Raw genomic sequence first — 23,566 nt, forward strand, 5'->3', positions numbered from 1 at the left:
CAGAAGACTTAGAAGTGGATAATAGTCACGTACAGAGGCGGAGAAAGTGCTCCCGGGCAGACCATGTCAGTTGACGTGCTCAGCACTGGATGTGTTAATCAGGCATTTTAAGTTAACCTCTAATTGTCTAATACCAACAGTGGAATAATGCTGTTGAGTTTCTCATTATTCTTTTCTCCCTTTGCATTTGTTTATGGCAAAAGAGACCTTCTTTATTGTTTTTCTCTACCTAAATTCAAATAGTAATTTAAGTAAACCATTGATTTTTATGGAGTGGGAGGTCAATAATTAATAGGTGGGTTGGATGATTGGTAAAGGAGGTCCTTAATTTGGCATTGTAACTTGGCTCCTTGGACCGACTATAACTGACGGTATGTATTTGTGTTCATCTGAGCAAATCCTGTGTCAGTATTCTCCTTCACCGTGACCACCTAGCATTGCCTTTTTGTGCTTGGATAATAAGCCGATTGTCGTCATTCTTTCAGTGTATTAGAGCCTTTTTACCCTCCTTGGTAGCGATGACCTTGGGAGGTTTGGCTTCATCTCTACTTCATTTCCAATGCCTACTTCATATGCTATTTAAGGTTTAAAAATTGAGAGTCCTCCTAACCTCTCTCTTCTCTCAGCTAAGAGTTCTTGCTCCTTTTTTTTTGTATTCCTACCACTTGTAAACTGAAGTTCGATAACCTCTTCCACATGCAAAGAGCAGGTAACTAAATTATAATAAGTATAAGTTTAGGAAAAAAGTATCTATTAATTATAGTAATGAGAAGATGAAATAAGAACTCTTCATTTCAAGGTACATATAATTGAGCAATAAAAATCAGACAATGAGGACAAATACCAGAATCGATTTTGAAGAATACATCTCATGTGCACAATTTATCACTGGCATAAATTGATGTATAAATTAATACCTAATGTGCAAATATGCACAGCAAAGAGACACGAACTAAGAGAACTTTAAAATGTGGAGACTAAATTTATAAGGGATACATTTCAATAAGATAAATACCATTAATATAATCATGCCAATACAATATACATTATTGATAATGCAATGAATTGAATATAAAGCCAAACATGTAAACACATAGGATATTAGGCCTTTGACCAATTAGTTAAATACATCTTAATTGATGAATACATTTAGATAAAATGCACATATGTAATTATTTACTGATTTATGTTTGGCCACATTTTTCAGCATAGAACTCTACAAAATGGCACATCTTATAAGAAAATTAGCACCTGAAAGTTCACCTCAAAGGATATAAAAAGTGATTATTAAACACTTGTAAAGAGACAAAAAAAGTATGACCCTCTTTTACTGCAAATGGTAATTATTAAATATTCCTTACAAAGCCATCACTGCAATGACCAAAACTGTTTCAATGACCAATGATGAATTTTCATATTTTTCCATTCAAGATAAATCATTATTGATCAATGAGTGATTCTCAACATTATTTCATAATTATTTTCAAAAGGATTCAAAATTAATAGATTTATTGGAATTTCACAAAAACAGCAAAAGTTACATTTAGCCTTACTGATGGTATTACAGTCATCTCTCGGCACTGTTCAAAGATGAAACAACAATGCAATCACCAAGATTGTTTATTTCCCCTTCTTGCATTGCACGGTGATCTAAAATCAGTTCTTTGAAAGCTAGGAAATCAGAAAAGGAAATCAGCAACTCGAACACCTCGCCTTCAATTTCATTCTTTCTTCTCCTGTAATCAAAGAGTTGAAATGAAACTGTTAAAAACTTATGCCAGTACCAGTCAACCACTTCATACTCACATATTCCTTAAACAATGTTTAAAAGCTATTATTTCTCAAGTGCTTGAAAAATATTTACCATCCATACTTCCATAAAGGCTGACATAATCATCATGATGCTAAATATTCCGCAATCAAAGCTGTAGCCAAAAAAAGTTGTGGGTGTTCACAAAGGTAAGGTACACTCACAACTAGACCTCATAAATAATGCTGATGCTCCGCAAGCAGATGCACGTTGTTAACACGATGGAGGTCTAAGAGTGACTGAATTTCCGAGGTGCTAGGCCATGCCTACTGTTGGCTGATTGGCAAGGAGAAAGTCATACGTCGAGAAACTTTCCCTCCCCTCACCCCCACTGGCTTTAGCCACACCAGCTCACCCGCAAAGATAAAATGAACAGAGTCTAATTTACAGTTCTTCACTTAACCTCATTTCTATTTCAGAACTACCCATGAGGTTAAAAGACAACTAATTCACTAAAGCATAAGCAGCAAATAAGGTACTGATGCAGCGGTTCCCAAACTGGGGGTCGCGGGCCGTTAGGAAAGGGGTCGCGAGATGTATACAAATAATATGGTGAACTATGTATGTACTTAAACTTAGACCACCATTTTTAAGGGGTCGCGGCTAAAATGTATGGAAAGAAAAAGTTCGGGAACCGCTGTACTGATGCAATGTGATCACTTACCGACCTTATCACCGAGAAGCATCTAACATGTCACCATAAATTTTAAAAAAGATAAATAGTATTTTTCTTCATGATACTTACTCTAACTGAGAAATAAATGACTGCATGGAAAAGGATGGGATCAATCGTCGTAGTTGCTCTTCTATATATGCTTCAATGAGAGTTGTCTGAAAAAATAAATAGCATCTCATCTCATTATTTTTATGAAAAAAAGGGAAGCGATCTGAAAAACAGCTTTATTTACCAATGAATTGCATAATTACACTAGTTACTTTATAGTGCAATTTTGCACTTTCTTGACCATAATTTTTTAAATGGCCATAATGTTACGACTGATTATTATGTAGGATGGATTATTGGGTAGAAATCATATTCACATAAAAGAACTGTGACTAGCTTTCATTTCAGGTAGCAGCTGAACTTTGACTTAACTAAGACACAATCTGTATCATTATTGCTTGCGATCATTGGGAAAGCTTAGGAAACAAAGTAAGTACCTTATGAATAAGAATCTCCCAAAGATGACAACTGGAAATAATTCAAGCACTGAAAATCTGTATAAAATGTGAAAGATCATAGACTTACATATTCCCTAAATATTTCCATGTATTCCAACTTATTTTCTTCATCCCTGGTGAATACAAGACAATACTTTTGAAGGAAGCTTCTTTGCAAACATTGGAAGTCCTGGTCTGAAACAATAAATATGATACAATTACTCACAGAAAAATGGATACACATATAACAAATTAACAAACATGATACAGAGTTTTAGAATGTAATCTGTACAGTAAGAAGCAAGCAAAACAGAATTAACATAGCCATGGGAAATATACCACAGAAAAACCTAGCATAAAATTGGAGGAATATTCCTATTCCTAAAGTACCTACATAAGTTCTATAAAATTTACCTTTGCCATTTTGATAGTTACATTTCCCTTAATTCCTCAGGACCAAAAACCTATGCATGTTTTTTAATGAATATATGTACAAGGAATTCAAACTATGGCAGGGGTTTGATGCCCAGATTATCCAAGGCAGTTCTGCGAATGATTTCAACTTCCTCATAGGCTAATGCCGCTTGCATGCCATTCCTGAATGCTAAACCTACAGTTACTGGGCCCATTTCCTTCAAAAATGGATACAGAAAGCCTGAATATCAGTAGGCTTTCACCATGATAGTCAACAAAAGTCAATTTAAGAACATTAACCTCTCAAGCGTGACTTTAAATGCCCATGGTCATTCTCTCAGTGTGTGAGACACACCGTCTGCATCTTCTGAATGCCATGCCTCAAGCGTGTGCGACACACCATAGGTTTCTGAATGTTTCATTAGGTATTCCTATCTCTTAAGCTTCCACGTATGTACTTTTAGTGAGTATATATGTGAGACATATCTGTCTGCTTTCGTTCTGTGCCTCTTAATTGCCTTTGATGGTGTGCTCGTATTCTTTTAGAATATTTTTTCCAGCTGATGCCAGGATGCTTCTGCTAGCATCTGGTGGATGCTCATAGAAGATAGTCTTCCACCTACGCTCTGATTTATGTGCTTTCTTAGCGATTGTGTGTTCTATGTGGGGATGGTGAATGCCTTCCTCTGCAGTTCATTATCATCTGCTCTTCTGCCTCATCCTTTCTCTTTCATGGTGGCAATTATAGTGAAGGCTTGGACCGTCCAGGCATTGTCACTCTATAGTTCTCGGAACCTCAAAGACCTGCCAGCATTTGGTATCTTATTTATGACGTTCGAAGCTGAGGGTTGGAGTTTTTTGATGCCTACGTTTGCTTTGGTGGTTTTATTTTTTTTGGCCTTGGGCCCCTTCCGTATCTGAACCCCTCCTTAGTAGACCATGCCTTCTAGCTCTCGTGAGTGGTCCCATGAAGCCTGTGCTTGACGCTCTAGAATAAAAGACTGCAGAATGCTCTGATACGAATTCGGAAGTTGCAATTGGATACTCCCTTGACTCCAGGTTCGAAGATTTATACCATCTCATTTTTCTGTGAATTTTCAAGAAAATAATTGGGAAGAGATTGGCTGTGAAGATGCGCCTCTAACCTTTGCGTGTGATTTAGTTGAAAAAAATATCGCCTATTCGTTTAAAGGATCCTTGGAATTGGAGTTATTTTTTGATGATGAAATAATTACAATTATAGTGACTGAGACAAACCGCTACGTGGCATAGTGTCTTGAAAATTTACAAAGAAAATTACAACGCAAAAAATAATTGCGCTTTCAAAAATGGGTTCCCACAACTCTGGTGGAAATAATATTATTTCTAGGTTTGCTCATATTGATGGGAATAAATAAGAAACAAATCTTCAGATTGTATTTTATCAGAAAACATGTATTCGAAACTCCATTTTTTCTCAATGTAATGGGAAAGGAAAAGTTTTCATTGCTCACCAAATTTCTCTTTTTTGCAGATAGAAAGAGGAAGGAAGATGTAAAAAAAGATCCTCACCACTATAAAATTTTGCCCATTAGTGAATATTTGAATCTTAGTGCACAAAATCATAGCAGGATAGAATTTAGACAAGCACAAAGGACGGCTCTCGGATACCGATACGGAATGTGCTCGATCAACCTGATGGCATTTTGTTCAACCAAACCCACAAATATTGAAACATTTAGGGTTGAAAGAAGAAAGTGTGTAGTGAGTGAGAAAAACATAAAGAGATATAAGACAAGATACAGATGTAAAACTGCCCACGAACCTTTGTAAGACCCTGTTTTGAGAAAAACCATAGACTGGTCTACTACTAAACACGGCATACAGGGAGCAAGGAAAAGTAAATAGCTCTGAGAATTGTAAATACATATTAATAATTATTAAGTTCAAGCAATTTTTTAGAGAATATAATTTTTTGAAATTTTTTTCGGTGAGGGATTACGATGCTAAAAATATTTCACACAATGTGTGCACAAAAGCTCCAGCGCCTCCGAATTATAGCACCCTGGGCGATTAAAATACCTACGATTAAAGTACCGTATAGGAACAGAATAGCGAGGACGCATATGCTGCGTCGCACACGCTTGAGACGTTAACTCTCTCAGTGAAAATCAGCAAATGTTCACATTTCTGGAAAGAATTCCTGCTGTCACAACAATCAACTACAGGCTAAAAAATATTAATTCAGATGTAGTTATAGATGGTATGGTTTTTAGAGAGAAAACCACACTATCAAAACCTATGCCATAAGTTAAAAAGGGTTAGATGGACCATTGCCAAAAAGGAATAGAAAAAGTAGAAAAAAAAGAGGGGAAGTTCATTTGATATTAGACGAGATATTTGTTTGAGCAGAAGAATATGTAGATCATAGTACCATCCTCAACATACTATTGTAAGAGTGAAAATCTTTCTGATAGCGATTGCAATCCTAAATGCATGGAAAATGTACAAAATGCATGCGAGGCAGCAGCAGATCCAGGATAGGGACAACTTGGGGCTAGAGGGCTCTCCTCTCCGGAACATATTTGACAACTGAACTAAATTATCATTTTCTTTAGTGTAAAATGGATACCCCCAGGGGGGGGGGCACCCCCTCTACGGATCTGCCACTGAGGCAAGATATGGTATTACGCTAGGGAACATATTATAAGAAAGACCCTGAATATTTGTATTCAGGGTCTTTCTTATAATATGTTCCCAGTATGAAGTACATTGTATGGCAAGGGGTTTTCAAAGTTATTACTTTAAAGTCCAGAAAACAATGCTGTGATGACCAAGTGACTAATATACACAAGCCCGAAATCGCTTACAGTCTGCAGCAAAGTAAATCACCATCCATCAAATTAAGCTGTCAAAAGTTGGCTAGAAATTACATGTTTTCCCATCAGCATTAGGAATTATCTGACACTTCAATCTGTGGTTATTTATTTTCTATAATATCTAAGTATTTTAATTTGATTTATACAAAACACGAGTGCACACACAAAATACATGAAATTGAGAAGATATTTATTACATATGTATGCTTCCCACCACAGGGGTGCAGCTAGGAATTGAGGCTGGGGAGGGGGGGGGGTTGGTGCGACTAATACCGGGGTGTATTAGGGCATGGAATACCCACCAGTATAAGCGGTAGGTGCGAGATCAATAAATTGTGGAAGTTTAAGATTAATGGTTCAAAATGGTGAGTTTTACGGCTTTCGAAGGGATATTTTATTAATCCTTACACTATTCTGTTAGTAATATCAATCCAATTAAGTAAAATGGATTAAACTTAAAAATTTCTTTGAGCTTTGGGGGGGAGGGTTTATCGCTGCGCCACTGTCCCACCATGTTAAATAATTATTCATTATTTGATAGTGACCAAAACGTTAATAAAGAAACGCCAAGAAAACTCGACGCGCACAATAGACCAGAAAACAACAAATATTTCATAATGGTCCCACTAATTTTTCTTCACATACCAATTAAAATGTCCTCAATGTGTCCAACTATAGTGTCAAACTGTACGTCCTCTGAGCTAACAAAGCTGTTCGTGTACGTTTCTTCTTCGTTTGAATCACCATCAAAACCTGCAAATATATATTACATTGCTCATTATATATTTACGTTTGGTTAAATATAATATCTAACACTATCGTTTTTACCTCTGAATAAACTCGTCATATTTTGTCAATAATATTTTCTTAACTTGAAATTCAGAAGTGTCTCTGCCCGAAACAAAATCCAAAATACGCCGCTAAGAAGTATCGAACATAAACAAAGTCGAAAGGATCGATACATCATTGGTATCGAGTGGATCGAGACGATCGAGACCAATCGAAACACTCTATGGACAATTTGCGCGGGAGTTCAAAGAGAGGTTAGCAGAATCAGAATAATAGTGTTGAACACAATGCCTACGTGATTTATGATTGGCGCTAAACTATTATTTAGATCACATTTAACTAATCCTGGAGAAAAAACTTTTATTTTAGAGAGCTTTATGGTTTTGTATGACGTTCACGACGAGATTCACCTATTTAAGCAGTGTAACTAACCATCAATAGAGAGTTTCCATAATGAACTGAGAATTGTGAACAGCGTCGAACAAAAAAATTACAATATCCATTCCTTTACCCAGCAATTGACTGCCGTTAAGTATTTATTTTAAGATAGAAATAAGAAAATTCAACAGGTAATGACAAATGATAAAATATTTAACGGTAATTTCTATAGGATCGACATATTGTTATTTATTCAAGCAAAATATGATTGCAGACAAAAAGTTAATGCGATTGAGGGCATATCAATTAAAAATAAATGGTATTCTGGGGCTTCCGACCACGTTCAATAGCTACTCGTTTATTTTTTAATGTGAATAATTCGTAATACTTAATATTTCAACATGCAAATACATAATTGGAAAATATCTCGTTAAAAATTATATGTGACTAATATATTATATAACTTTGCTACTTTTTGATTGGTATATTTCATAATTAATGTTTATGGAAATGCTGAAATATCTTCTTTTACGTAAATAAATATTTGAATGCTATGGCATAAAGATTTTTTCTTGTGTAATATGTTCTATAAAACAAAAATGAGGAATGCACAACGAAAGAAACTCGAAATATCCAATAAACAATAAATATTATTCATTCTAGCGACACTTTATTGATAACATAAAAGAATTTACTGAAAATAGAAACAAAAGGAATACCTGTCACACCATTCCCTCATTAATGAAGGCAAAATATGTCATCGCTACTGAAAACCGATAATTACTATCATAAAGAACTAGCACTAACTGGAGCTAGCATTCACATTTCACGGTGTTCTTTAATCCAAACCCAGATAACACATTTAAGCGCAGAATTTAGCCTTCCACATTGATTCATGAATTGAAAACTCTTGGGCAGATAACGATTCCATAAAAACCGCAGATAAATTTTTAAACTTTTCCTAAAAAAATTAAAATAAAATCAAGATTTCTTGGAAAAACAAGTATAATTTACATATTTCCGATCAAAATATGGACAATTCGTTCAGGGCAATCCCTAAATTCCACCAAGCATTTTAAGTACAAAGATGACAGTGATAATAAATGAAATGAATTTTTTCCGAAGAAAGGAACGACAGCGCTTAAAAACTTATGTTGGTATCCCGCTATATATTATTGGTATCTTGGTCAATAACGAGGAGGTGTAATCAAGAGCGCCAATAAGCTGTACATATTTTTATTGAAGGAATACGCGCCCTATCCAACTTCGTTGTACAACAACATTCCAGTTCCAGTAACCACGCAGCACTCAATAATAAATAACGTGTTTCAAATGTTTTCAGCGTTTTGTTACCGAGTAGTGGGAAAAAACATTAAATATAAAATAGGAAAAATTCATGGAATAAGGCAGTGAAAAGTATAAGATTCGAAATGTGTTGATTTCCTTCCTTATTATGTTCCGTTTTCAAATTCACCCGAAAACGAGATAGGCACTGTATTTTAAGCTTCTCACAAGCTTGGAAGTGTTAGTCTAAAAATTCGCCTCAAACTAATTTTGAGTCAATCATATATCCATGATTTATTTGAGAAATTGAAAAGATGGTCATTGTTAAGGTGGCTCTCCAATCAAAGTATTTGTTTCACTAGAATCAAAATGCAGATAGGACCCCTCGTGCATCTTTTGATTTGTGACGTGAAACTGATATTAACGGGAATGAATAGTCCAAAACTGAAACGAGCAGTAATGGCGTGGACGTGGAATAAACCTATATGGAAACGTGAACTTCGGGAGATGGAAAAGTAAAACGATTCTACAGTTTCTGGCTCAACTTTGTGGGATATCGGCGTGATAATGATGGCTTTGTAATAGTCTACACAACGTTTATTCACCCGACCTTCACTGCAGAGGAGGATTAAAGGCCTGAAAAAGATGATAATTTTTTTTCAGTCCCTCAGAGTGATAGCAGCTCCAGCGATAGGTTTTCAGGGATCAAAAGATCTAAATGATCTCTCCACACATCATTTTCTTTTTCATTCGGTTATTCCCACCGCCCTTTTTTCCATCGCATATATTCCGTCACTTTCCGTTTTCACAACTTTCAATCGTGCAAAATAAAAATCCAAACGTGGCGTCACAATCGTTGGAAGCGGCCGTGCGTTCTGATTGGCTGAAAGACGGCGCCAGCGATGGTTTTAGCGACAGGAAAAGGGACGCGCCTAGAGATGGAAAAAGGTGTAGGATTTACATCATTCTAGCCATCGCGGAAAATGATCGCGTGAAATGATCGCGGTGATTTCTTCCGCCATTTCCTTAGAGCTGTCCCTCGAAATGAATGGAAAATATGACCTTGTCATTTACGCTTAACCCTTTTCGGTCTAATTTTTTTATTCAAGTAGTCTGTCCCAAATTAATTTTTAGAATAATATAAATAATTGACCGGATTGATTGCTGACTTTTTAAACGTTCATATTTCATTGTTTTACGTAAAGGTCCACTATTTGTAAAATTATGCATGCTCAATAAAATAGTTTTATCTTTGAAAATGTTCAATGCGTGATATCTCTTGAGACATTTCCCTTGTATAATGGTCGAGCTTTGTGATGACGAGCTCAATTCGATGTTACGCCTGATGCACTTGGCTTGTCGAGCCAGCCTCGACGTTGGACCGCAGAGGGTTAAGGGATCGGGTAAAGGGGCTGCGGCCCCCCGTAATATCTCAAGAAATTAAAAAGATGGTTATTTTTAAGGTGGCTTTCCAGTTAAAGTATTTATTCTACCAGATTAAGGAACAATCTTAAAAAATATAATTGATGAATATCTAAAAACTAATTGTCAATGTATATCGCTTCATCGCTGTGTTGCACACTACCAAGGTGCCGCGATAAATTATGAACCCTAAAACAACTACTTTAATCACCCCTACTTTACTGTGTCATAATCAAGGGTATAAATTAAGTAGATTTTTTTTTCTGGCTCACCTGGCGATATGCATTCTTGAAAATGACGCAGTAAAGGGCAAACCTGTCGTTTGAATACACGCTTTTAGAGTATTATAAGGTCATTATTGCTCCCATCAGCTCATTTAAGCATTGATAATTTAAAAAAATAGAAAGTGCAAATACTGAAATAGGAAATTTTTTTTATCAAATAGGACTAGCCCTTTAGCACTTCTATCGAGTTAAAAATTCAAAGGTTAAACATGCATAGTAATAAAATATATTATATATCTTTTTAATTTATTTTCAATCACAGCAAGGCAAGGCAAAATATACAGTCACTTTTTCCATCCAATTACCCTGTGGGACTTGCCCAATGGATAATTCTGAAAGAGTATCACCTTGGTTCCACAACAGGCGAAAGCATCGTTTCAAAGCAAAATGAATTTCCAAATGAGCAGAATTTACCCGGGGAGACAAGTTGCGATGTTAGGTTCTCATCCTAAATAGCTATTGCTCAACCGCTTTTCAAGACCCTAATTCCAGGCACTGCATGTATCCATGCAAGCATTTTGTCAATTAAATGTCCCTCAATCATGTACTTAAACAGTTTTGTCACATAATACAATTCATCATTGAGGCATGTGTTGGTAACATTAACCGTGATGCAACTGACGTCACACTGTTTATATTTTCACTCGAGGAGCCAATTCATGACATGCTTTCCAGCAAGTTTGACTCCTCCCGAAATTTTTCGATACTGGGATCAATATTTTGCCCTGGCAACGCATCTAATGTTTTACAAGATCGAAGAAAATGTCAATTCAAAACGCGTCCAAGCCGAAAATAATCGGTTCTCACTGCGCCGAAGTTAGCAGCACTTATCCGTAGGAGTAGTTGGCGTATGGGTTGGAGAACTTGATGGTGGACACGGCCGTCGCGGGCGAGAATGAAACGCCGAGTCCGGGGCGGGCAGGCGCCGCCGAGGCCTGCGGGTCCTGCTGCGCCGACACCGCCTGTTGCTGCGCCAAAGCCGCCTGTTGTTGCGCTAATACCTGCTGCTCCGCGAACGGGCGCCTCTGCAACAGCTGAGGTTGCTGTCCGGGCTGCGCCAAGATGTACCTGATCGGCTGGTTCGGGTCCTGTTGCTGGTACTGTAGCTCAGGTTGCTGCTGCTGTTGTTGGTACAACTGTTGTTGCTGCTGTTGTTGTTGGTACAACTGCTGCTGTTGGTACAGCTGCTGTTGCAGGAGCTGCTGCGCGTAGGGCTGGGCGTTCGGTGCGGCCTGCTGAGGGTTCTGCAGCCTCTGCTGCTGAGCCACTAGAGGGTTGGAGCTGTGCGCCGGGTAATAGATGAGGCTGGACTGGGGGTAGGCCGGAGCGGCGGCGGAGGGCGCGTCTTGCTGTTGCTGCACTTGTTGCTGCTGTTGTTGCTGTTGTTGTGGCTGGAAGCTGTAGACGACCGGCTGCTGTCCCGGGGTCTGCCTGATGCGGAGGCGCGGCCGAGAGGCGATGGCGTGGGTGCGGACGCCGTGGTAAGCGGTTGTGGCAGAAGTCACCTGCCCGACCACAACGACGAGTAACCACGCGGCCAAGAGAGCCGCTCGGCAAGAGGTCATCTATAGTGGGGAGGGACAATATGAAACACATACAATGGTAAGTAAATTGATAGCTGATCTTCTTCGATAGTTCGTAATACTTAGTGTAATAATAAAGTGTAAATAATTAGGTAGCATAACTTATTTTATGTAAAATATTACCACATGTAGATACTAGAATCTCATGCAAAGTGCTCCCCACGGATAAGTTTTTGCTATTTTTTTCTACATTCTGGCCTTTACATGAAAGAAGAGTATACAAAAGGAATTTTTTTCATTGAAAAAATCAGTACTACGAACGTAAGGTTTTACATCCATTTTATGTTTCGAAGAAAGAAAAAACGACATTTTGCCTAAATTTCCACGCAGCACGGTGCGCTGAAGTTTTTTTTAAGGTTTTGAAGTTAGGCTGCCGGAAGACTTCCAAATGACTGATTGGTGCAAGCGCAAAGGCCCATCCGCTTTCTCCGCTTACACCCGGCTCAAGAACCACACGGAGTTCCTCATCCGACTGAACGTAATTCTTCAGCGTCGATTCTATCGTCTTGAACGCATCGGAGTCTCTTAGCGAAAGGCGATATAAGGCACAGACCGGATTATGGGATGTGGGAGACTCGGGGCCCATTTTGGTGGGAAGCCCACTGTTTCAAGGTGTTGCCATTGGTAACGTAATAACAAGAAATGCAATTAACAACATTTTCAGCGAACAGCATTTATTAGCGCCAATGTTGATGGTGACATATTTGCTAAAAAACCCAGCTTCACTTCGAATCCCCTCACACGTGATGGTATTTTTTTTCCGATTTGTGAGATTTACCTATACATTGGCGGAAGGCTCAAGCTTGGTGGGTGGCCCTGGGTTGGTGAGTAGCCCAGGGTCCGGCCCCCTTGGCGTCCCCTTTGATCCGGCCCTGATAAGGCGGAGAGATAATAGAGAATACTGACACAAGACCTAAGAGAAAGTACCGCTGATGGCGGACTGGTGATAGAGAAATTATCATGTTATTTTGATATTTTTTGAACACGTCTACATCAAGTGTGCGGATTGTTTTTACGAGGCCAATGGACTAGAATAAGTGCTTATATTCCATTAGCTTATCCACTCTCTCCTAGTAGCTACGCTGCCGCCTGCATAGCTCTTGAGGTCGTCAAAGGGATCCGAGTCCACCCACTGCTCCAAGACGGAGATATCAGTACATAAATGAAATTCGAGAAGGGTAGGCCGATTTACTAGCAAAATAGGACGTGGAAAATATCGGAGGGACAGAAGAAGAAGAAGTTCGAGCCTGACAGATGAACGTCGTTGACAAGGAGAATATCGGCTACGATGTAGATGGGCTTGGCAGATCGTGCTTAACATTTATCGGAATAATTCTGATTGCTTTACATTCCGGAAGTTTGATCCGATTGGTTGGCATAGCGATCGGATTTTTTTTGAGTGGGAAAATTTTCATTACGACGACGATATGAGCCCTTGAGAGAATTTTCAAATATAAGAAATTATGATAACGTACCTTAGAAATCGGAATTAACCGTTGGGAATGAGGATTATCTTTCAGAGCGTCGAGGAAACATCATCTTAGAGCCACACCACATTTCTGCGTCCGATAGAATTGTTACAATGACAGAATTATTTTGCCTAAGAGTTAATTAACATTTTCTCATCCCCTTAGCAGCAAAGCACTGCAATAAATTATAGGTCGAAATCAGGCATTCAAATCTCCGACTACGAGGGCCGAATTTTATTTGTTCCTCTGCACCTAAATTTTTTCTGATAGGTTAACGGCTAATGTAAAACTTTCCGCAACACGCCAATTGAAGCAGCTGACGTGGTGGCAATTAATTTTATTATTTTATACATATTGATGTAAATAATCCAGACTATGTTATTTTATTATTTCTCAATTTTCCTCATTTTGAGAGGGATTTTCTATTTCCCTCGAGCCCAGTACATGCGCCGCTGGAGAATGGACAATGATATGCTTGACACTGATTGAAATTATTATTCCAAGTAGTTATTTCTGATTGGATGAAACACGATCGAAATTAGTTTCATTTGGAAATGTTCACCCCAATGACTGACTACGAGGGCTCATGAAGGCCCGGAAGTAGGGCGGGGGAGAGGAGGCACGTGCCCCGGGCGGCAGATTTCAGGGAGGGGGGGCAAATTTTGAAAAACCTATTAAAAATATTTAAATTTTCTAATTAAATTATTTAACAATAGATAATAATATGTGAATTATTTAAGAATAATATTAATATTTTTGATAGCAGTTTAAACTACCGCATCTATAAAAAATATCTTACGGATTAATTTTATTTTAGTGGCTGGGGGATCAAGGGAGGGGGTGCGGAAAACTCAAATTTGCCCCCGGACAAAACTCCTAGTTCCGCCCCTGGGCTCATATCGTCGTTGGAATGAAAATTTTCAAACCCAACATATTCCGATCGAGTTGTTAACCAGTTTGAATTGACCGTTCGGAAGGAACACCGATCGGAATAATTCCGATAAGAGCTAGGGCACAACCCCTCGCCCCGCAGGTAAGTGTATGGGTCGAAAAAATCGTCCGGGAAGCAAACCGATCTTCTATATTATTTCTACTGTATAGATACCTTTTTCTCAACTTATGCGCAACCAAACTCTACAAATGAGGTACCAAAATGCACAGAATTTATCGGAGAACATGCGACGGCATATCTTACTTCCTAAATATTGCTATTGTTTCCTAAAATTGGTTTTTAAATAATTAAAAAAAACAAACCGGTAAATATTCCTGACGTTAACGGCGCACAAACTGATACATTTGTTCATTTGCAACAATATCTCGCATTCTTTAAATAACTTTTATCAAAATGCGGCTGATTCCACATTCAAGTCTCCTGTTGATACGTAAGTATGAGTCATCATGTGCGTTTAACAGAGGATAGTGTAATTACTTCCAATGTTGTGTTTAAAGAGGTCCTCTGACCTCAAATTTTGTACATGAACATTCCAATTAAATTTGTACATAAGACCCTGCCTTTTTTTCTGCATTTTAATATTTAGAAACGCGCCTATCCCTCTGTTGATCTGCATTGAAAAGAGCGGGGGAAGCCCGCGGGGAGCGGGCGCATCACGCTCGTAAAAATAATTCCAAACGGGGGATTTTCTCCAACTGCCTCGCGGTTTTGACCATTCTCCGCCGCACAAATAGCCTGTTTTACCTTATAGTCCATGAGGTTGGTGTCGCCGAGGGGGCGTCCGGCGCCTTTATCCCGGGTGAACAGTGTTCGGAGGAAGAGCTGTGCGTTCGGTGGTGGCTCCTCGATCGCCTGAATGCGACTTCTTCTTCACTCGACTGCCTGAGGACACTTGACCGGTGACATGAACGCCGGACTCCTCTTATATATACACACACGCGCGTGTGAGAGTGAGTATTGGACGCCCCGCGAGATGGCAAGTCCATCGTTACGTGATTTGTCTCCGAATGCGCCCGGAGAAAGGCCGACGGCGGCCAAAACAAGAGAAGGGGGGCGGGCGATGGGACATCTCACTCACGCTCTTCCGCCCCTTCTTTCTCTCGACCCACCGACACAAATCCATCTTCCTCTGGGACATCGATTTCAATTGGAGCACCCTTCGCGCTGAGAGAAAGGTGGGATTTTTGGTATATGGAGTGATTGGCCGATGGGCCACGGATTCAAATCCGGAGATGAGTATTCAGACACCCCTAGAAGAATAAGTTAGATTGATGACGAGTTGATTCTTTGGAGATTCATCGTAAAAGATCTAGTAAACGATAGTATTTTTCTAAACCTTTAAAAATTATTTTCCTCGACCGGTGTCAACGTACACTAAAAGTCATTTTCTAGAGCTGTTATAGTGACGAGGAGCTAGTCCGTACGTATATATTATGTGTGTATATTGTTGAGTAGGGTAGGCGGGGTAACATGCGGGAATAGAAGGGGTTGGTTGATCATTTTAGAGGAGGGAGCCTGGGGGTTCTAGGTCATCGAAAAAGGCCTCAGGCGGGAGAGCAACAGCCAGAAAAAGCGAGCGCCACCTCCTTGGCCATTCGACCACACAGTTTTAAAAATAATGCATGATCTACTTAGGCTGCAATCGGCCGAGGAAAAATAATAAAATGAAGGGTGGAAAATTATTATTGTTGCCTTTTTTTGGCGACCCCTTAAGAATATCCTCGCCCTGTAAGGAGGCCCACGGAAAGGATCCTGAATGTGAAATGGACGCCATTGGATTTGTCCGGGGTGAACTCTTCCCTTTAATCTATAAACATAAATTAAAGCGAGTGAACTCGGACGCAGTAAAAAAATTATCGCCCATGGACAATTTATAACCTGACTGTGAGAAATTGACACGTCTGTGGCTTAGTCAAGGGTGATCTCTACCCTTATATGTATATAAACCAACGTGCGAGTTGAATTACAGCGAGTTGAGGTCATCCACGCACTCTTCCCATTAGAACGGAAGCATAATGGGAACTTGACAATCTGATTTTTGTAAACAGCGTTGAGTAGCATTCGATGTTACCTTTACGAATTGCTCTCCCAAAAAATAACGACGAGGCTAATAAATCATCCTTTCCTGAAGAGGAGGTGAAATAGGGTTTACAAATAGATATGAATTATTTGGTTTACTTGATGTCGATTGCTATTGCGGACTTGGAAAAACCTAGATATGCTTCTCAGGAAGCTGGACAAACCACCATGCCGATACCTTCACTCCACAACGCTCAACAATCACCCACCGAATCAAATCCGCACATCTAGTAGCCTTAATAGCACTAGATGAGCGGATTTGATTCGGTGGGTGATTGCGCAGCGTTTGTGCAGTGGAGATATCGGTATGGTGGTTTGTCCAGCTTCCTGAGAAGCATCGATATGGCTGGAGAGCGCAACGATCGAACGGATCTATTCCGTAACGCTGAAGCCAAGCATCGAATGATATACTTTTTAATTTATAAAAAAATAGATGTGGAATGGTCAGATTTACGGAATAACCCCAAACAGCTCGAAGGTATGAATAATTTTCAGAGGAAAAAATATCCACCTGTACCAGCGTTGAGAACAATGAGAGAACAGGAGAGGTGTTATTTGAAAAGTTCACTTCATCACTGCTAACCAAAACATCCTGAATGGCACCCGGGGAAATCCAAAATATTTGGCAAAATCTAACGGCAAAACTAGTTGAGGTAGGGAATACGTCGGAATCATTTCGGTTCATCATTTGGCATAAAATCGAAGGATTCTGAATTGAGCGTTCTCGTAAAACTGAGAAAGGCTCCTTTTTTAGAATTAATTTTTGCTGTAGAAGGTGATATGTCTAGAGAAATAAAGGAACGAGTAACTGCTCGAGATTTCAGGTGTAGAAAGAAAACCATCTATTGAGGTAAAGTTGAAGCGGAAGGTGACGTTAGGCCGTATGATGCGTGGTATGGAGATCTCAAAGACACGAACGGAAGGAAAAAAGTTGTTCAAATGAGAATGATGAAGAGAACATCTTGATTATAATGGTGCTATTAGTTTTTGATTCACACATATATATTTATTTAAATTTTTATCGAATCCAAAGAAACCCAGCCTATGAGGCAAATAGCCAATTTTTAAGCAAACTTCAAGCCGGAGGAAATTATCTTCAAACGGAAATAATCGAAGAACCAAAATTTGCGTGGATTTAGCAAAGAAAATAAGGGGGGTCGGTAGGTAAAGCAATTTTTGATTCACTGGCAACGAGAAAAACACATTTTAGGCACTGTAAGAATGTACACATGTACATGCTAACAAAAATTGCATGGAAAAACTAAATTCTAATTCAAAACCAGGGCTAACGAATAATGAGATTATTAAAGGGAGGTATGGCACTGAAATGAAGAATGCTGGATATCCTCCGAGAATGCAGGCTGGCAGATGTGATTGGTGGTGATGCTGTGCCAGAACTTAATTCTTAAATTGCCTTGTGCTTAATCGTGTGCAATCATGTCAAATTATTTTATGGTACAGCTCTCAATACATTGGCCGAAGCGCCGTAAACAATATAGAAGGCTGATGGGGTGCATACGGAAGTTATAAAGGACATGACTTAAGAGAGCCAACCGCTGAAGTTAAACCTCGCGAAGCCGAAAGATTTTTCATCACGCTGCGTATCCTTAATTATAATTGTATCGTGAGCTATGGCACCACCTTTGATGCTGAAACATATTATAAGTCACACATAAATAGATGACATATGATTATAAATATTTCGCTTTTTACACATTTAACTCCCTCTTTTCATTGAGGTGGACTTTGATCTAAAATATGGTTTCTGATATCTTAAATCAATCGAACCTTCAATCCTTTGATGAGGCTAGATGAAAAAGTCTTCGCATTCGGCTTTCTATTATTCATTTCCTTTGATAAGAATAGAAAAGTAAGGTTGGGTACAATAATGAAAAGTAATTAAATCATTAGATTTTATAGAACCTAATTTCAATAGATAAATCGCTTATTTTTTCCTCTCCGCACACCCAGAGAATTATGGAGGCTGTGAAGTCTTAGCTAATATTTTTAAATTAATAAAGAAAAAATTTTATCCACCCCCTTTTTGTCGAAGGTGGCATCAAAAACGCGTTTCGACGCCGTCATCCAATCAGACTGTCATTCATCGACGTAAAGTTGATCTAATGCCGACAATTTGCGTTGAAATGCTTTGTAATAGTGATCATCGGCATTAAAAGAAGGACATAAAAAGTTTAGTATTTTGATTCAAAATGTTGTTATACCAGGTAAGATTAAGGTCGTTTACTAATGTTTTAAGAGGATCATCATTTCTGCAGTACTTTGATGGTATGCAACATTTCTCAGCGATAATGCATCCGAGGTCTTATATGCGTAGACAGGAGACTCTCAGACATTCATCAAACTTTGTTTGACGTTGTTTTTTTTAAGGTGGTGGCTTAAAAACTTTCATTGAACAGCCAAATTAAAGATTGCTATCTCTTTAATATTTCCAGAAAATATGAGTGGCGGCCATCCCCCCACCGTCTCCCTGCCCCCTAAAATCCGCCACTGTCCATCACATCTGTACCAAAAACGGTTGAACTTTTTAATCTTGAATCCATCTATTTGGCTCGACAAAGTTTCTTTGCCTGAAATTCACGTCATACGGCTACTTCGCCTTGATTATGAAGGACGGAACGATCTTTCCCTCGGACAGGGCGCCCGAAATTTCGCCCCAGGCGATCGCGAGAAAGAAGAAAGGGGGAGGAGGAGCACTTTCTCCGTCGTCGGCCGCCGCAGATGGCGCGGCGCCACCATCGCGGCAGCGAGAGAGAGAGAGAGATAAGGAGAGAAAGGAGAGCGCACTCGAGGATTGAATATTTAATGAGCGCTCAGCGGACGGAGAGAAAGAAAGAGGGGAGGGAGAGGAGGAGGGGGAGTGAGAATTCGTGCATTGCCCTCCCTGAAGAAGAGTTGTAGACCTCATCACATCCTCCCGAAAAGAAAACAAAAGAGAGTCACGGAGGACGGATTTCGCACCAAGTGCTTCTTTTGTCGAGCCAAAGAAGACGGCAACCTCCGCGCTGGGTGCAGTGACCACTGCTGTAAACTGTGTACAGGGTGTCCCTTTTATCTTGACCACCCGAAATAACTTTATGTCCAGATGCAAATTCAAAAATGTGTCAAGCAAATGTTCATTAGCCGTCAGGGGGACATTAATCAGTATGATTGCCTTCCTTGTAGCTTTGTTATTTACAAAGATATGAACAGCGGTATGTCTTTTTTAAATGGCACCCTATATTTTTTATTCGGCAATTCATTTCCTCTCCAATAACTCCTACTGTTCATATCTTTGTAAATAACAAAGCTACAAGGAAGGCAATCATGCTGATTAATGTCCCCCTGACGGCTAATGAACATTTTATCGACACATTTTTGAATTTGCATCTGGACAAAAAGTTATTCCGGGTGGTCAAGGTAAATGGGAAACCCTGTATAAGGCCCATGGAGATGTAGTTTTAGGAATATTTTTTTAATAATGCGGCAAATCTGCATTTGGAGTAGGTATGCTTCTCTACGGAAGTGAGGCATGGACAATGACAGCCGCGGAGAAATGTTGGGCAGAGACCTTCGAAGTGTGGTGTTACATAAAAATGATGAGGACGAAATGGATCGATCGAGTAAGTAATGAGGTAGTCCTAAGAAGAGTAGGTGAGAAGAGAAGCCCCATGAAAACCTTGAAAAGAAGACGGGACAACCTGATAGGCCTCATCTTGAGACATAATGGCCTTAAAGAAATTCCTTTTCTTTTCTTTAATCCTTCGAGGCCGTAGAAGCTCAATCCCCATCTTTCTACATAATGGCCTGATGAAAACAATTGTCGACGGACATGTGGATGGCAAGAACGAAAAAAGAAGACCACGAATAAAATATAAGGAACTTTTAAAGAAGGATGTGAAAGAAAAGAAATATGTTGCTGTGAAAAGATTGGCTGATAGGAGAAGTGAGTGGAGAGCTGCGTCAAAACAATCTTAGGATAGCTGAAAAGTGTTGATGATGGCGACTCTGATCCTAGCCTGTTTTTCCTCTGGAATCCTAAAAGGTGTAGCCCAAGGTGCGGAAAATAGCACTCTTCCAAACACCGTGAGTACAGCCTTTGTTTAGGTTTTCCAGAGACCAGACCAGCAGGCATTTTCACAAAACCATGTCTTGAGTGTTCAAAAACCCTCCCAGGTGGTACTCGAACCCCAACCCCAACGAGAACAAGGGAACCGCATAGAGGATGTCCAATTCCATCCCACAGAAGGCTGAATTCTGTTGCAATTTCGGTCGCATATTAAGCGGTTTTCAGAATTGTCCGCGGCGCGGTGATGAGTGCAATGCGATCCACATTTTTCTAACGTTTTGCAGTAACATGTTTGTCAATGCGAGGAATAGTATTGAAAAGTTAAGGATTTGATAGATCACATCATCATGTATATAAATTTCGGTAAAAACCCCTCATTATATCTTATTTCCCCGGGAAAATGACTAATTGGTCAGTCAGAGACATGAATGGGGACTTTTTTAAACCCATTTAAATGCGCGGTCGCTGACAACACATTTAGAAGCCGACTTGAGGATCCTCTTTTGTCACATTCATGCAGGAGAACTTCACCCCGCCGCCACTGAGGTCGAATTTGACTGGAAACTTCAGCTGCCTCAGGAATGATGTGTGATCGTGCTGTCACAGTTCCATTCATAGGAGGATTTTGGGGGGACGGGCACGGGGGCATGCCACCCTCCCTCCCCCAGAGGTTTAGGAAATAGACAATTTTTAATACGGTTATCATTACGTTCGTTTTGTTTTGTGTATTACGGAGCCTCAATCTAGTTTCACACAAATAACTTTCACATTAAAATTAAGAGTATATTTCGTAGAGAAATTGTTGCATGTAGTTTTTAATCTCAAATACGAGAAGACCGTTTGCCTGTCACACCCGTATTACCCCTCGCTCCCAGAAAAAAATCTTGGATCCGCCTTTGGTCCCGTTAATGTTGGGAATGTTAAAATTTAGGTTCGCTTTAATTCATGGTGGCAGACAATATTCGGAAGGCGCTAATGTGTATCGACAAAGATTTTATTACTAGCCATTATTATTGAAATATTGAGCCAGTTCAGGTAGGTTTACTTATATTATTTAGAAGGTCACCCCGACCTGTCTCCCCACCCAGTTCCAATTAGATGCCTCCCTTAAATTCACAATAAAACCTTTAATTCTACCTACATATCAACTTCTCTTCCTTCCCCTGCCTACCAAGCATTCTCCCCTCCAACAAAGTTTTTAACTTCCACCCTCCGCTCAGTAATAAGTAACATTCTGTCTCCTTCGTATCTCATTAAGAGGCTTCCTCTCTTTACCTAAAATTCCCCATAACTATCTATAAGAAAGCAATATTTGAAGATATTCGTGAAGAGTCTCGCAAAACTGAGACACAGAGACCAGCCGGAAAATATACGGAAGTAAATTTGAAACCAAATGCGTCTTAAACCTCGTGCGGTGAGTATATTCTAAACTAATGGGCTGTTAGGGTTAAAAAAAGAAATTTCGAGAAGAGTTAAATAGGCCATAAAAACAATAGCACTATGACACGGACCAGAAACAGGCAGAACACTTATAGGACACGAATGATATTTTTATACTATTGGGAATAACTGTTTTATGAAAACCATGTCGAGAGAGAAAACCACATTAGGTGGCCTCAGAAACAAATATATGACGATAACAGCAACTAAGGTGAGTCATAAAAAGATAATTATATTCTCCAGTTCGTTTTAAATTGTGGCTTTATTTTACGAATTGTCGGACAAGGAAACTCTAAACTCAGTTATCTTACAACAAAAAAGTGGCGTAGGAATTAATGAAGTCACTATTCACTTTTGTCCAATCACTTGGGGCGTTACTCAGTATTACTGGCTCCTCCCTCTCATTCCCCGCATCTCTAATGAGGTCAAAAACTTTTCGAGTTAGCGGCTACGTTCTAAATTATGTTGTCATAAAAACGTTGACGAATAAGCTCGGCGAAAATTAATTTTTCGATCCATTCACCGACGCCAAGAATTTAAGTGTAAATCAGGTAAGAGTAGACTATTGTATTAAACAGATGAAGGGTAGGAAAGAAAACTGCAGTAAACGCATCTTAGAATATCACTACTTAATGGTAGCATTGTCTAATGATCATTCTCTCTCTCAAAATAAACGATAAATTAGCAAAAAATTATATCTTAGCATTTTATTAGCGACGTAAAATCTTATATTTTGTGTGACACCTAAGCCATGAAAAATGCAATCCAGGAAAAACTTGAAGCAAGAGAGGAAGGTCAAGGGATAAATTCTTGGAACAGATAGAGGCTGACACAAGGAAGAAAGAGAAACATCAGGGACTTGAAGGAACTAGTTTGGGAAAAGGAGATATGGAGGGCTGAAGTTAACCATGTGTTATAATTAGGATAGTACTTTCTATGAATTAATGCACCCCGACCTCAGCAGAAAACGTTTTTTAGAGTGGGTAAGGGTCATTATGATGGGAGAGGCATTTCCCTTTTCGGGAGGGCGGACACTTTGAGGAGTTTATGCAATACACTGTACCAGCTTAAGATTTCTGGAGGGAGATTAAAAACAGTTCGCAGCTCTCCACCGCTATCAACGGCATAATGGAACAACCACAATAAAAGTATTCCCAGGGTAGTGATAGCTGTTCCATTGGATTTCGAGGTATTCCCAAAAAAAAACTGTATCCTGGCAGCAATGCTTCTCTCGCCTCAAAATTTTCTTCGTATTACTCAGCTATCACTATCATAACAAGGACGTAAGGGGACATTCATTTACAAACAAGAGAAGGAAGTCGACCGCTGTCGTTGGCATCTCCATGGATACAAACCCGCATGCATTCACGTCGATTGCACGGCCGCGAGTTGCACGTGACGAGGGACCCGAGGGAGTGCTTGCATCGACGCACGTAATGAGACAAAAGAGAAGCGGGAGGCTCACGCCGACACAAGGTGGCGGCCAAGTCAAGCGAGATGGCCCACATCTACCGCAAAGACGCCAAGTAAATCTCGAACTAAGCCACTGCTACCGGGTAACATGAGAAGGTGCTCAT

The 23,566-nt window shown here is 39.5% G+C and overlaps 2 protein-coding genes across 2 annotated transcripts; both read right to left on the reverse strand.

The window, feature by feature from the left end:
- Positions 1–788: 788 nt before the first annotated feature.
- LOC124156459 (ADP-ribosylation factor-like protein 2-binding protein) lies at positions 789–7,185 on the reverse strand. The gene is made up of 5 exons (XM_046531024.1): positions 7,072–7,185; positions 6,889–6,996; positions 3,060–3,166; positions 2,556–2,641; positions 789–1,736 (listed from the first exon to the last, which is right to left on the reverse strand). The coding sequence occupies exons 1-5, from the start codon at positions 7,088–7,090 to the stop codon at positions 1,568–1,570; spliced, it is 489 nt and encodes a 162-aa protein (XP_046386980.1). The 5' UTR covers positions 7,091–7,185; the 3' UTR covers positions 789–1,567.
- A 3,478-nt stretch (positions 7,186–10,663) lies between these two features.
- On the reverse strand, positions 10,664–15,290 carry LOC124156458 (nuclear transcription factor Y subunit beta-like). The gene is made up of 2 exons (XM_046531023.1): positions 15,149–15,290; positions 10,664–11,965 (listed from the first exon to the last, which is right to left on the reverse strand). The coding sequence occupies exons 1-2, from the start codon at positions 15,158–15,160 to the stop codon at positions 11,228–11,230; spliced, it is 750 nt and encodes a 249-aa protein (XP_046386979.1). The 5' UTR covers positions 15,161–15,290; the 3' UTR covers positions 10,664–11,227.
- Between the last annotated feature and the right edge of the window lie 8,276 nt (positions 15,291–23,566).

Source organism: Ischnura elegans, chromosome 3 (genome assembly GCF_921293095.1).
Source record: "Ischnura elegans chromosome 3, ioIscEleg1.1, whole genome shotgun sequence".
Lineage (NCBI taxonomy): Eukaryota > Metazoa > Arthropoda > Insecta > Odonata > Coenagrionidae > Ischnura > Ischnura elegans.

Excerpts from the sequence above, each read along its gene's own strand:
- LOC124156459 (XM_046531024.1), bottom strand. Across the intron at positions 3,167-6,888 it reads CATTGAGGACATTTTAATTG|ACCAGGACTTCCAATGTTTG; the intron begins GTATGTGAAGAA and ends TTATTGTTTCAG. Across the intron at positions 2,642-3,059 it reads TGGAAATATTTAGGGAATAT|ACAACTCTCATTGAAGCATA; the intron begins GTAAGTCTATGA and ends TTATTTTTTCAG.